The sequence below is a fragment of the Ixodes scapularis genome, unplaced genomic scaffold (genome assembly GCF_016920785.2).
Source record: "Ixodes scapularis isolate PalLabHiFi unplaced genomic scaffold, ASM1692078v2 PGA_scaffold10__122_contigs__length_95168666, whole genome shotgun sequence".
Lineage (NCBI taxonomy): Eukaryota > Metazoa > Arthropoda > Arachnida > Ixodida > Ixodidae > Ixodes > Ixodes scapularis.
Window position 1 is genome coordinate 22,651,748 of NW_024609836.1, and position 12,342 is coordinate 22,664,089.

At 45.8% G+C, this 12,342-nt stretch overlaps 1 protein-coding gene across 1 annotated transcript in view; it reads right to left on the minus strand.

Moving 5' to 3' along the window:
• The window catches only part of LOC8026503 (calsenilin), a 38,001-nt gene that overhangs the window by 20,275 nt on the left and 5,384 nt on the right, over positions 1 to 12,342 (minus strand). Inside the window, exons 4-6 of the mRNA XM_042288495.1 lie at positions 11,101 to 11,107; positions 8,348 to 8,418; positions 3,206 to 3,430 (exon numbers count right to left, since the gene is read on the minus strand). Coding sequence (XP_042144429.1) covers positions 3,206 to 3,430; positions 8,348 to 8,418; positions 11,101 to 11,107 — 303 coding nt within the window. The remainder of the gene's footprint in view (positions 1 to 3,205; positions 3,431 to 8,347; positions 8,419 to 11,100; positions 11,108 to 12,342) is intronic.

Sequence of the window (12,342 nt, forward strand, 5' to 3'; positions counted from 1 at the left end):
TCCGTTGCTCCCATCGCGTACAAAAGTTGTTTTCCTCTTTCTCCCGCTTTTGTCTTGGACAGCACTGTACGCAACTAATGAGGGAGAGTATAGCAGCGCATCTGTGTCCTACGCGTTGATTGGCTCTATAGGACCACGTAGCCTTCGCCACTTGCCAAGTTGCGTACGGTGATACGGAGTATAGGTGAAGAAAGCTAAAAACACAGGCGAGCTGGTGAATGACATCGATAGTAATCCTGAGACGTAGGAATCATAAAAAAACAGACAAAAGAACAATCTATCGCAGCTTGAAATTTATGGTGGTGGTGATATTTTGTTTGGTGTAACGTCCCCTAGGCTAGTCTAACAATTTGAGCTGGTGTAGGCAGGAAACGAGCCCTAAAAAAGGCTATTTGTAGGCCATCTCCCTGGACCAGCTTGACCCCAGGTCTGTTCATCTTGCTCTTGTCTAGAGTCGCGCCGCGAGTCCCATATTACGGAGAAACTGTAGGAGAACCTTAAAAACATTTCGGCATTCTCTTTTTGCGCCTTGCGGAAACAGCAGCTCATCCATCGTTTTTTCGCTTCCGATGGTCAGCTGGCCATACATAGTTTCGCGGCTTCTGTCACATGCGGTAAACTCTGTTATGACGTGCTGCAGTATTTCAACGACTGGGCAATTGTGGCACTCCGAGCTTCGCCGTCTTTTCATTTTCTGCAGGTAGTTGTTTGCGATGGTCGTCGCCGTACGCAGGTGCCGGAGCAGGTTAGTTTCTGTCCGTGTCAGTCCTGCAAGCGCACCTTTTGGTATCGCCGGTTCATCTTCCCCTTTGAAAAGGTGTAATTCCATACACTGTGCTGCCTGTCTCAGGTCCGGCAGCGTTGGAATGGTTGGAGCCTCCCCATGATCAGCCATTGCCAGTTCGTCAGACTTTTAATTTCCTGCTATTCCTACGTGCTCTGGAATCCATTGCAACCGTGTCTCAGTTCTGTGTTCTCCCAAGTCCCCAAGTGCTGGTCTTGCTGCTGTGGTGATTGGATCTCCTTGTGGGGTGTTCATTCTCATCTGCAGCGCCGCTCTGGGGTCTTTGACGACTACCATTTGGTGTGGCGGTAACTTCACGACGATACGTAATGCTCTTTCAATTTCAACCAGCTCCGTTGTAGTGGACGACGCTGGTGCCGAGAGCTTTCCGTTCCACTCTAGACCAATCTTAGGAATGTACACGGCTACTATACTTGATGTTCTTGCCCTTTTGACACTTTTGTTTGTGTACACCTGCAGCTTATCCGAGCATTTTTTTTCAAGTGATTCTAGACCACGGCCCTAACTATCGCTTCGTCTATTTTGACCTCACGTACTTGACAATTGTGTTGCAGTCCCCTCTGACGATGTCCCAGGGTGCTACGCTTGCTTGACTTGTCACCTGGTGTAGTGGCAAAGGTGACTTTGTAAATTCTTCTATTGTACTGTTCCACGAGGTCTTTTTTTGGATTCTAAATTTGTTCAAAAACCACCTTCCTGATGTTGCAGTCGCTAGTCTCGCCATCTGGAGGAGTCGTACTCTGCCGGCCTGTCTCATCAGAGGCATCGCCGCCGCCTCGCTGAGGACCGCTTCGTTCCCCACTATTCCTGAGACTCCCAGTGCCGTCCGCACTACCCACCTGTGCATGGCTTCGAGCTTTTGTACATCTGACTGCGATGGTGTCACGTAGGGCAGCCTGAATAGCGCCCTTGATGTCAGCAGGGCTTCGTTCACCGTAAGGATGGCTTCACCCGAGCCTCCTCAGGACGTTCCAGTCAGCCTGCGGATTGCATTTACTGCGGGCCGACAGGCATCAAAGCACCCCCTTTGTGGCTTGGGCTCACTGAAGCCGTTTCTGAATAGTAACTCCTAGGAACCGTTGCTTTGGCACTCGTTTGATTGGCCTTCTCGCCAGAATTACGTCACCTGAGAAGAATCGCCTCCCATTTCCGCGTACTGCCATTGAGACTGCTTTTTCCTTAAATACTGAGAGACCGGATTTCACTATATAGCCCTCCACCGCGCGGATTGCTTCTTGAATGCTGCGGGTGACCTGCCTTGTGCAGATTCCTGCTGTGCACAGTCACAGGTCCTCTGCATAAATAGATACATGCACCGGCAGTGTTGCTCTGGGAATCACCTCTGGGAGCCGAGCCATTACAATGTTGAACGATACGGGGCTAAGTACACTCCATTGTGATAGTCCTTTGTGTAGGGTTCTTGGGATAGACGTGGTGTTGCCAGCCTTTACTTGGATGACTCAGCCCGAGAGAAAGCTCTCCATTAAACCCTGAATCCTGCCTGTGAGTCTAACTTCTGCAAGCCTCTTCAGAACGGTCGATCTCTGGACACAGTCGCGCGCTTTTCGTACGTCCAAAAACGTCACTATTGTGTTCCACCTATTGTTCTTTTTCTTTTCGAGGTCGCTGGTAGGGTCCAAGATGCTGTCCTGTGCTGTTAGTCCCTTCCTGAACCCCGTCATACACGTTGGAAGGACGTGATGCTCTTCCAGATACCAGCTCAGTCTCACTTGGACCAGTCTTTGAAAGAGCGTGCCTTCACATGATATAAGTGCTACTGGCCGATATGACGTATTTCTGTTGGGGGTGTTCCTGCCCTTAGAATCGCTACGATGTGTGCGAGTTTGCGGTGTTCCAAGTTTCCGGGTACTAAAAACAAAAACGTTTCTATTTTCTTTTTTTACAGGTAAGTCAAAGGTTTTACGGTTGGGATTTTTCTATTTTTTTCGGTGTTGTGCTTTGTGCTTTTTCTGTCGGATAACCCCCTTGACTCTTGTTAAAGAAACAGAAGAGTTGATACTTGTTGCCGGGTTCACAGGCTGACCTTGTCAAGTGCGTGAATTTGTCGCAATGCTCTTGAGTGTTTTTATTTATTTATTACTTTTTTGTGTATTTGGGTTTGAGTCCTTTTATGCTTGGGGCGTGCATGGTTTTGTGATTCGGGGTTGTCTGTGGTTGTCAATATAGATTGGAAGTTGGGCTACACCGTGTAGTGGGTGAGGCGGTCGTTTGAATTCTGAAAAAGGTCTGGGACATGTATATAAGACGATGGCTGTGTAATAATTTTCAAGTTGCCTTTGTTCTGCCCGTTTTTTTAAAGTTATTCCTACATTTCAGGGTTACTATGAAAGTATAGGTGGTGTTGTCAGGGGACGAGGTCAAAAGAAAAAGGGTGCATACCTGGAAGACCCTGTTGGCGTGATCCCGGACCGAGTCGGGGTCATCGTCGTCTCCCCCGGAAGCCGAGCCGCTGTTTCCGACTAGGCTGTGGATGGACACGATGATGTCGAGCATCTCGTCCCTCGAGATGATGCCGTCCTTGTTCAGGTCGTAAAGCTGAAACGCCCAGCGGAGCTTGTCCACGGGGGCACCGCGGGAGAGCGCCGACAGGCCAACCACAAAGTCCTGCAGCGAGGTCATGCGTACGCCGTGTCCGAATTGGGCTACTAGTATTAGCAACAAACGTGCAAACAGCAGGCATGCTCCCATGCAAGTATACCCCGGGTAGGAGCGCACACGAACGTGGAGCGACGCTCAAGGCTGGTTCGCGTATTTGTGTTAGACTGTGACCGGAAATATGCGCTGTGATCGCCTATAATCAAGTGATAATGGATGGATGAATACGGTTGATTCCGCTTAAACGGGCGGTGGCTTGCGCCGCTTATTCGGAGATTTTAATGAAAAAAAAAAATAACGGATCTCTAGTTTAAAAAAAATCGGCATCGGCATCGTCACTGATGACGTCATCAGTGACGTCATCAGTGATGATGACAATGACAATGCGGATGCCGATGACGTCATCATGACGTCACCGATGACGTCATCAGTGGCGATAACGATGCGGATTCCGATGCCGTCATCAATAACGTCACGCGTTCCATAATGCACCGCGCGGTTACGCCGACGGCGACGGCGACTGCGACGCCAACGCCGCTGAAGCCGGAAACGGGCGCCTAAGACATGCGCTCTAAAAAAATATGGTTAAGCCTTTAAGCAGAATATTTTTTTTTTAAATTCAGAAATAATGCAGCATGATACAAAATCCCATAACGCTGTCCAGTGCGGGAATTAGCTGATTATGCTCCTTAACTAAAAGTTAGGATCGGTGTTACAGTTTTGCCTCGTGGCAACCTGGTGCGCGGATTTTCCCCTTTACAGAATCAAAGAAAAAGATGCGGAAATTTCATTTTTCCCTGAGTTATGCCACCAGTCCGATAGCCTACGCACACCGGCAAGCTGACGCAAGACATTGAGTAGGCCTGAAACACTTCCAAACTGTCTATAGTAGTTTGAAGTTTCTTGCAGTATTGGCGAGATCAAATCTACTCAGTATTGACAAGGAATTCTAGCTTAAAAAATGCTATAACTATTTAAAGACCACGATCCTAATGTGATGCATAAAAAGGAAAAATATAAATATGCCGGTCACAAGTTTTCCAGGGCTATCCCATAGGTTGCGCCAATTTGATAGCGCCCTTATCACTTACAAAAGATCAAAATGCACTCGGTTGACTCAGTCAAAGTTATACTCAAACGTGTGAACCACCCTTCACGGGCTCTCAGTATCTGCCTAGCACGCGACGACAAACCTTACAATGTTCGGTTCTTAGCACATTGTAATGCGTAATTCTTAAGCATCGGCTACAGGCAGATACTTGCACACAACAAAAATCAATGATTAAAGCGAACCTGAAGGCCTCAACACAAACTGCTAATATATGGCTCGCTGCTTCCCTTACGTGCGCTCGAGGTGACCCTGCTTTACTTCGAGCGTGTCAGAAACATGCTACATACAATGCAATCATCTACAGAATTCGAATGAATAGCAGCAGAAAATATAGCCAGTCTAGTATTTATAGCTACATTTTGTCAACACAGGATCCACAGTTATGGCGTTCCAGCTGCCACAAATGTGCGGTGGGGGATCTTCTACATCAAAGCTGCATCACGTGACAAAAGAATTGCGTCTGATGCGAGCTTTTTGAGATCATTGTGAGACATATCTGCGCAACTGCGCAGTGATACTTCAGGGCACGTGCCTGCACACTGTCCCCGGTATTTTAACTCATCTTGTAATGCCAGTTCTACTTTCACAGAACCTGAATCACGCCCATAGTCAGCCAGGGATATACAAAAATACGCGTCAAAAGCGGAACAATTGGAAGAAGGCCCGCGTTGAAAGGAAGGCGCCACGCGCTGCTCTAATTCGAATACCTCAGTGATATTAGTACCAATAAGCCAGGGTGCCCCTTAATGATTAACCGATGCACTGTGGTATTATATAATGTTATGTGTCGCAGATTTTCAAACAAATAGAAATGTCACATTAACAACGTTTTGTCACCATTTATTTTTTTCCTCGCCAGTTGAGAAATGCCACACTGTCAGATCTTATCATTGACGATGGCAGACATGTACGTGACGCGTCACAAGTAACAAGTTGCTTACACCTAGTTACCTTTTTAGGCAACGACTAATAAATTTAGTTACTTTTTTGGTAAAAGAAGGATTAACGTTCTTAGCTAATTATAAGTGGAAGTAACGAGCAACGATATTTTGTTACTTTTGAGCAGTAGCGTGTGTGTAGAGGACCGTTTTGTCAGCCTCGTTTTAATTTTAAACTTATTGTGCGTCTATTGCGGCAAAAGCAGATAAGCAGCCTAAAAAAAAAAAAAAAAAAACTAAACTGTAAAACAGTACAGCAACGTTTATCGCTGTATACGCCAGTTGAACTCTACAGCTGGGAATGTCCTTCAGCCAAAGAACACAGTAAGGATCATTGGTTTAACTTTATAGAAACGTGCGCAGACCAAATGTATACCCAGTTGCCAACGCGAGAAGGCAGAGAACTTATTCTAAATTTGAAAGATCAGAAGCAGAGAGAACAAGAGAGAGAGAGGAAATCCTAGAGTCATCAGCTCTTCCTGAAGCACATCACTGCCGTTCCTTCGAGCACGTCACTACAACGACTCTTCGGCGTCGCCGTAAATGTATTCTCAAGGAAGCTGGGAAACCTAACCAATGAAACTTCAAGATGCAGCTACTGCTTAAGTGCAACGACTATTGAAAAGAAAACAATAAACCCCGAAAGAAGCTGTTTTGTGTTTGGTTTTCGAAGTAACGACAAAAGTAACTCTTTGCATTTGAGGTAAACTAACGCGTTTCTAGTGAGAACCGGTAACGAGTAACGTATTTATTACTTTTTGAACGAGCAACCAGTAAAGGTATTTAGCTACATTTTTGGGGTAACGTGAACATGTCTGGACGGTGGGAATATTCAGCGCTTATCATCTACTGAACTTGTTCTGAAGACCATACTAAGCGCTACCACTGCGCATAATAGTTTTACATACCGGAGCGACCACCGAGACACTCAGTGCTCTCTCACGCGGCTATCGTAAATAGCTCGCCGAATCTGGAGCAAAGGCACAAACCGGTTCTGCAGGAATCAAAACTCTTACGAAATACGTTTCGCATGCGCGAAGGCTTTACGAGTTATCCTGGCCGTTTGTTGGATTGCGCAAACGGTGCCTCATAGTCGCTGCTGCCTTCTCCCCGATTGTATTTACGGTTATGTGTTTATTGTATGTACCGATGAACACCGAAAAGTAAACCCACAATCCCTTCCAACAAAATTAATGAAAAAAAAAACAACAAAAAACCCGAATAAGAGTTTTCCTTTAATAAAAACAAACCAAGCCACTTGAGAAAAAATCTTTATCTAGGGCACTTTTGTGTTGAACTAGGCACCTCCCACCCGGAGCTGTCTGCCAGTGTAAATTCTTTCTGCGGGAACCACCACCCTTGTCTTGTTTCTCTCTTATATCGGTACCGGGACGTTTTTCAGGTAGTCCAGGCACGTTACGTGCAGGTTAGGGAATATAAAGCCTGTGTCCTTTCTTATATTTTTAAAAGTAACCTGCAATAACCACTGATTTCTTTGTGCGCCGAATCGGTAGAAAAAAAGTGAAAAAAAAACCAACTTGGAAAAAAAAAATCCCGAAGTAGCGGAACCCTTAATTTAATACGGTGGAGATCGTTCACTTTTTGGTATTACGTTTACATGGTCGGTATGACATATTTTAATGTCAAAGTAGAGTAAAAAGCTCATCAGGTATCATAATCAGAACGTAAGGGCGCAGGTGAGCTGGTGTATATTAAACATTTTAGTGAAAAACCAAAGACTGATGTAAAGACAGACGACGACAAGGAAGAGAAGGAGAACGTCTGAAACGCAGCTAAACCTTTATTGAGGAAAGAACCCTTTATATAGGGTTGAAAAAGAAGGAAAGAAAGGGAAACCTTCTTCACATCACCTCTCTCCACGAAAGACACGACACCACGTCTCTCCACAAAACTAAAGTTTTGGCTGTGTTTGAGACGTTCTCCTTCTCTTCCCTGTCGTCGTCTGTCTTTGCCTAAGTCTCGGGTTTTTCACTAAAATGTTCAGGAATCATAAATTAATCCTGGTACGAATGTAATGTAACCTACAATTTAAAGTCTAGTTAATTCTAGTTACTCCTTCGCATTATTTTGCAAACTTTTGCCTGCTTTCTCAGTAACGCGAACAGCATTGAATCCCACTATCGCATATTCAACGAGTATTGTACCGGGATTCTGGCCATTCCAAGAGGATGCAATCGTACGTTTCGTCTTAAGTTCGAAAGGGGCAAAAAAAAGGTAGTTTCCACGCAAACACAAGCGCACAAACTAAAAACGGTTTGTCATGACGCGTTCTGCGGGCTTCATTAGATCAGTGGGCGGTATCAAAGCAATACAACCAGTAGGAAAATGCCATTATCTAAAAGTTTTCTATGAAGCTTGATAGGCCCGGCTCGGTGGCGTTGGTAGTGTCCTGACTAAGATGAAACGTGCAAAGTATAAAAAGTTGTTTGGGAGGTGAAGTAAGCTTACATAGATTTGCGTGTATTTCGTTATGTTTGTTCCGTTTCGTGTGTTTCGTCGCGCCGAGAACGCTGCTTTAGGAAGGTGTTTTTTTTTACTACTTTTACCTAAAATTTCTTTACGGGTGAAACATCGCTATTGTAATTTAAAAAAAAATATATATTGATGTCAACCATAGTGAGATACATATAAAAATAAGCCCATTTTGGGTCCATTGTGTGGCTAAAGGGCTTGGCAACGTGGGATCGACAGAACGGCGCGGTAAAGTCCCCGACGTCCGAACAACACCCCCTCCATAAATCTAGCTCGGTGCTATTGAGCCTGGCGCGTGCGCGCGACAGGACTCTTTGACGCGAACCACAAAAACAGCAACAGAGGTTCCCGAGAGAGAGAAGATATAACAGGCATTGTATTAACCTGGAAGGTTATTGTACCGTTATGGTCCTGGTCGAACGCCTGGAAAAGGTAGTGCGCGTACTGGCTTACATCTGCAACGGAAAGAGACACACGTGAGTGAAGCGTAGTGGTAAAACCTTGTCGAGCAAGTCAATAGGGCAATTTCGGCACTGTGATTTGCGAGTTTTTGTAGACGTCACGACGACTTGTTTACAGGGCAAGAAAGAAAAAAAGGAAAGGGGGGGGGGGGCGAGGTTTAGGTAATCATTCCTCAGCGGTCCACGCGTTAGCCTTTAGCCTGCTCCCACATTTGCTTAACCGATCAACGCAAGCGAATCTGGGAGCTGACTAAATGCTAGTGTGTGAATCATTGAGGCATGTCAACTTGAGCCTTGGCCCCCTGTCCTCTCTCTCCCAGTGTAATTTCAACGGTATGACGTATATGAAAACGCGTGAATTAGGGTATCAAAATTGGACTCTTGACTAACTCTACGAGATTTTTTCAAAATTGTGACCGGAAAAACGTGTGATTAGTAGAACATGTCCTCGTGATAATGAACAGGCGAGCGTACTACATCGGATGAACGATATATTGTCCCAGACAGAAACGTAGAATCGTGTTCCAGTGAGAATTGTGTTAGAAGAGGGAACACACGAGTCCGAGTCGAACGGTGACAAAGCAGTTCTGTCAAACCTCTTGTAGGTGATGCCCATAATTCGGCACTGCTGCCATGCTATTCGGGAGGTGATGGCTAGTGACTCCAACCCAGTCAGAGGGTATGAAGGTAGCGAAACCTTGTCCAAATACTTGACCAGGACAATAAATCCCAGTGTGCCTACTTGAACTAGAGAGGCACAGACATATAGTTTGGTCATTAATTGGTAAAAATTGGACAAAAATAAGGGCCCGCTATTGGCCTAAATTGTTTCAACGACATTGGGCGGGTTGATTGACAGCTCTTGGGACGAACCACTAGCCAAGAATAATCCCCTGGAGAAGGCAGTGGGCTTAACGTATGCCCTCCAGTCACAATTCGTAAGTAAGTATGTATTCGGGTGTTTCATTTCAGCCCTCTAGTGTTGAAGTTCGCGGCTCTTCGTAACTAAAAGGACAACGCAGTTGGCGTTGCCGTCACGGCTCAATTTTAGCGGCCACGACCAAGTGGACGTTAAAAAACGTGGACTCCACTCGGTCAAGATTATGTCTCAGCCCGATGTTCGCAGTTCCGCCTCAGATTTGAGGAAGCAGTTCTCTTAACTGTCACCCTTTTTGGCTCAGTAAACGCGCTCAACACCTTGAAATCCCCTATTTCTATCAATCTCTCAACATTATCACTTCATGTACACATCGCGACACTGTTAGCGCGAACACGACGTCGGCGCCTTTTCGCATTTTACTTTTAAACAGTATTAGCGAGCACGACATTTTATCACTTATATTATAGAACTAAATGAGCTCTTTCCGTAGCAATAATAATTTGGATGACATTCCTTGGTTTCGAAGAGACAAACTGGAAAAACCGGCGGTCGCTTGTTCGCGCTCTGTACCTTCAGCGTATTAAAAAAAAAAAAAAAAAAAAGATTCGTGCATCGTGGTACGCGTCTCCTTCAATGTTATCTTGGGTTATTTTTACTTCGCAGGATAATCACAGGGAGAAGGGGGGGGGGGGGGATATCCGGCGCTTTCGGCGGCGCCACTTTCACCGCTCCGCCCCGGCTCCCTCTGACTCCACCCATGGAATAGACTCTCTTTACCATATACGGCTCTGTAGACAAGGCGTCCACAGCACCATAAGCTCCCCTAGTGGTGTAAGAGGTCATACAACATGCGCATCGCTCTGCGCTACCGAGGAAGGCTGCTGCCGACGCACCGAGACACCCGATCCGCCAAGACAGCAACGACGGTGGCCTCTTTCTTGTCGAAAGATTTCCACGACGGTAGAGGGTGGCAGCCATCCCAATCAAAGGGGAAACCTCGAGGCCGTGCGTTTCCAGCCGTTCCAACTACGCAAAACCTATCGACTACGAAGCCTTTGAATTATCGAGCAGTAAGATGTATTACCTAGAAAAATATTTTGATATTGAACCCTCTCCCGCCGAACACTTTTAATAAGACTAAATATGGGAAAAATGGCTCTGCCTTGCCTGCCACATTAAGAATAAAATTAATTGGAAAGGGACGTTCACAGAAAGGGTAAATACAGGGATGAAATGTATACAGATATGTAGGATGCGTTACAAGAACCGTAAAAAAAACAACATCAGATACTCTAAAAAAACAAATGGCAGCGATTTTTGTTTCTTAAGTCGACTGGCAGGATTTATTAATGACTTTGGACTAGTACCTACATTGCAAGGCAAAGCTGACGCCGTCCATCTGCGGACGAAACAATGGAAGAAGAAGAGCCTCGCGTAGAGAGGAGGAGAGGAGTGAAGGGCAAAGGTGAGAGGGAGGCGACGTCACGGGGCGGAAGCCAATGCGAGCGCGGGAAACCGGTGAACAGCGAAAATAGCGCCAGGCAGCTGATGCCGCTGCGAAGCGTGCGAGGCTGGCGAACGAGACAGAGGAGCGGAAGCAGCGTCCAGCTCGGCTGGACGAAATGCGGCGTAAAAGGCGGCGCAAAAGGCGGCAAGCCGACGCGGGGCTGCGAGCCACAGAGGCTGCGGCCGAAGCGTGCTTAACAAGCCCGCTTTGCCAAAAAAAAAATAAAGGAAGATCCATTGGTGGATTCTTAGGAAATCTGTTAGCGTACCCCTTGGGAAACGCTACACACGTCCCTGCTTAGGAAACGCTAACACTGAGAGCCATGCTAACGCATACTCTAAGGATCCGCCAATGAATCTTCCTTTAAGTTTTAAGGAGCGATCGTTCAGGTTTCTTTAGAAGATCCTAACAAGGTGTATTGGGGAGTAAAAAACTCACATTTTTATTAACTTTCCAGCTAAATTTTGCGTGGGAAGTGAATTGGTATATAGGTAGGGCAGCGTGTTTTTGGATAAATCAGAGAAAACTCCGAAAAACACTCGGCGATAAATTTCTGTCAATTTGGACTTATCCGAATAATCCTGAATGTAATGTCACATTTTCAGAAGAAAAATAAAACAGTGCATTTTATTGCTAGGTTTGGTCAGAGCATAGGGTTAGAGGTCCCAAGAAGAGTTCACTCCCGTTTCTATTCAAATATCCGATCATTGAAAAGAGAGGTGGTACCGCTTTTCTTGTCAAGGTTCGCTCAGGAAAACGGGCCATTGTGCCCATAACTTGAACCGCAGACGAGGAGACAACCAAAGGTAAAGAAACTCAAACATCTCAATGTCTGCTTGCCCATCTGGCTCATAACTAAGCCACCGTTCTGGTTTGAACTTTTGACGAGAGTGTTTGTGCTCAAATATACTTGTTACGCGTACGCCCTTAACCGCAGTTAAGTCACCATTAACTGCAGTTATACTTCGCCTCAGTTGACACACTAGACTCTCGGACAGATATTTCAGACGAGGAAAAGAGTGCACCTGCACACATTTGATGAACGCACAAGATGACCCAGCGCACGTGCGCTTAAAGACATTACTACTGTCACGGAAAATGTCCAGGAGTACTGTGTGGCGAGTGTGGTTAAGCGTAATTGGAATTACATGCGCCCGTGTAACTAGGATATTAGAAGGAGGCAGGGTTGTGTTTTTGTAAAAGTGAAATTTATAAATTTGTAAATTTTATAAGCGTGTGTGTCTGTTGGGGGGGGGGGGTAGGAGGAGGAGAGAGTGTGAAATTCCTATATTACTTCCTTCACTACTCCGCTTCGTGCAGCCGCGGGGTGGTGTGGCTGTATGCGATAAGAACAAGATGAGCTTCAACTGCTGCGTCAAGGAGGTTTGAGTATTAAAACTATCAATGTTTTTTTTGTTTTTTTTTAAGCAGAACTTGTTTTAAAGTTTCGTTGTGGGACAGTTCGCATTGCCGATGGCATGGGTGCCAACGTTAAAACCGGCCGAAACAATATAATTTGATTAAGTCGCGT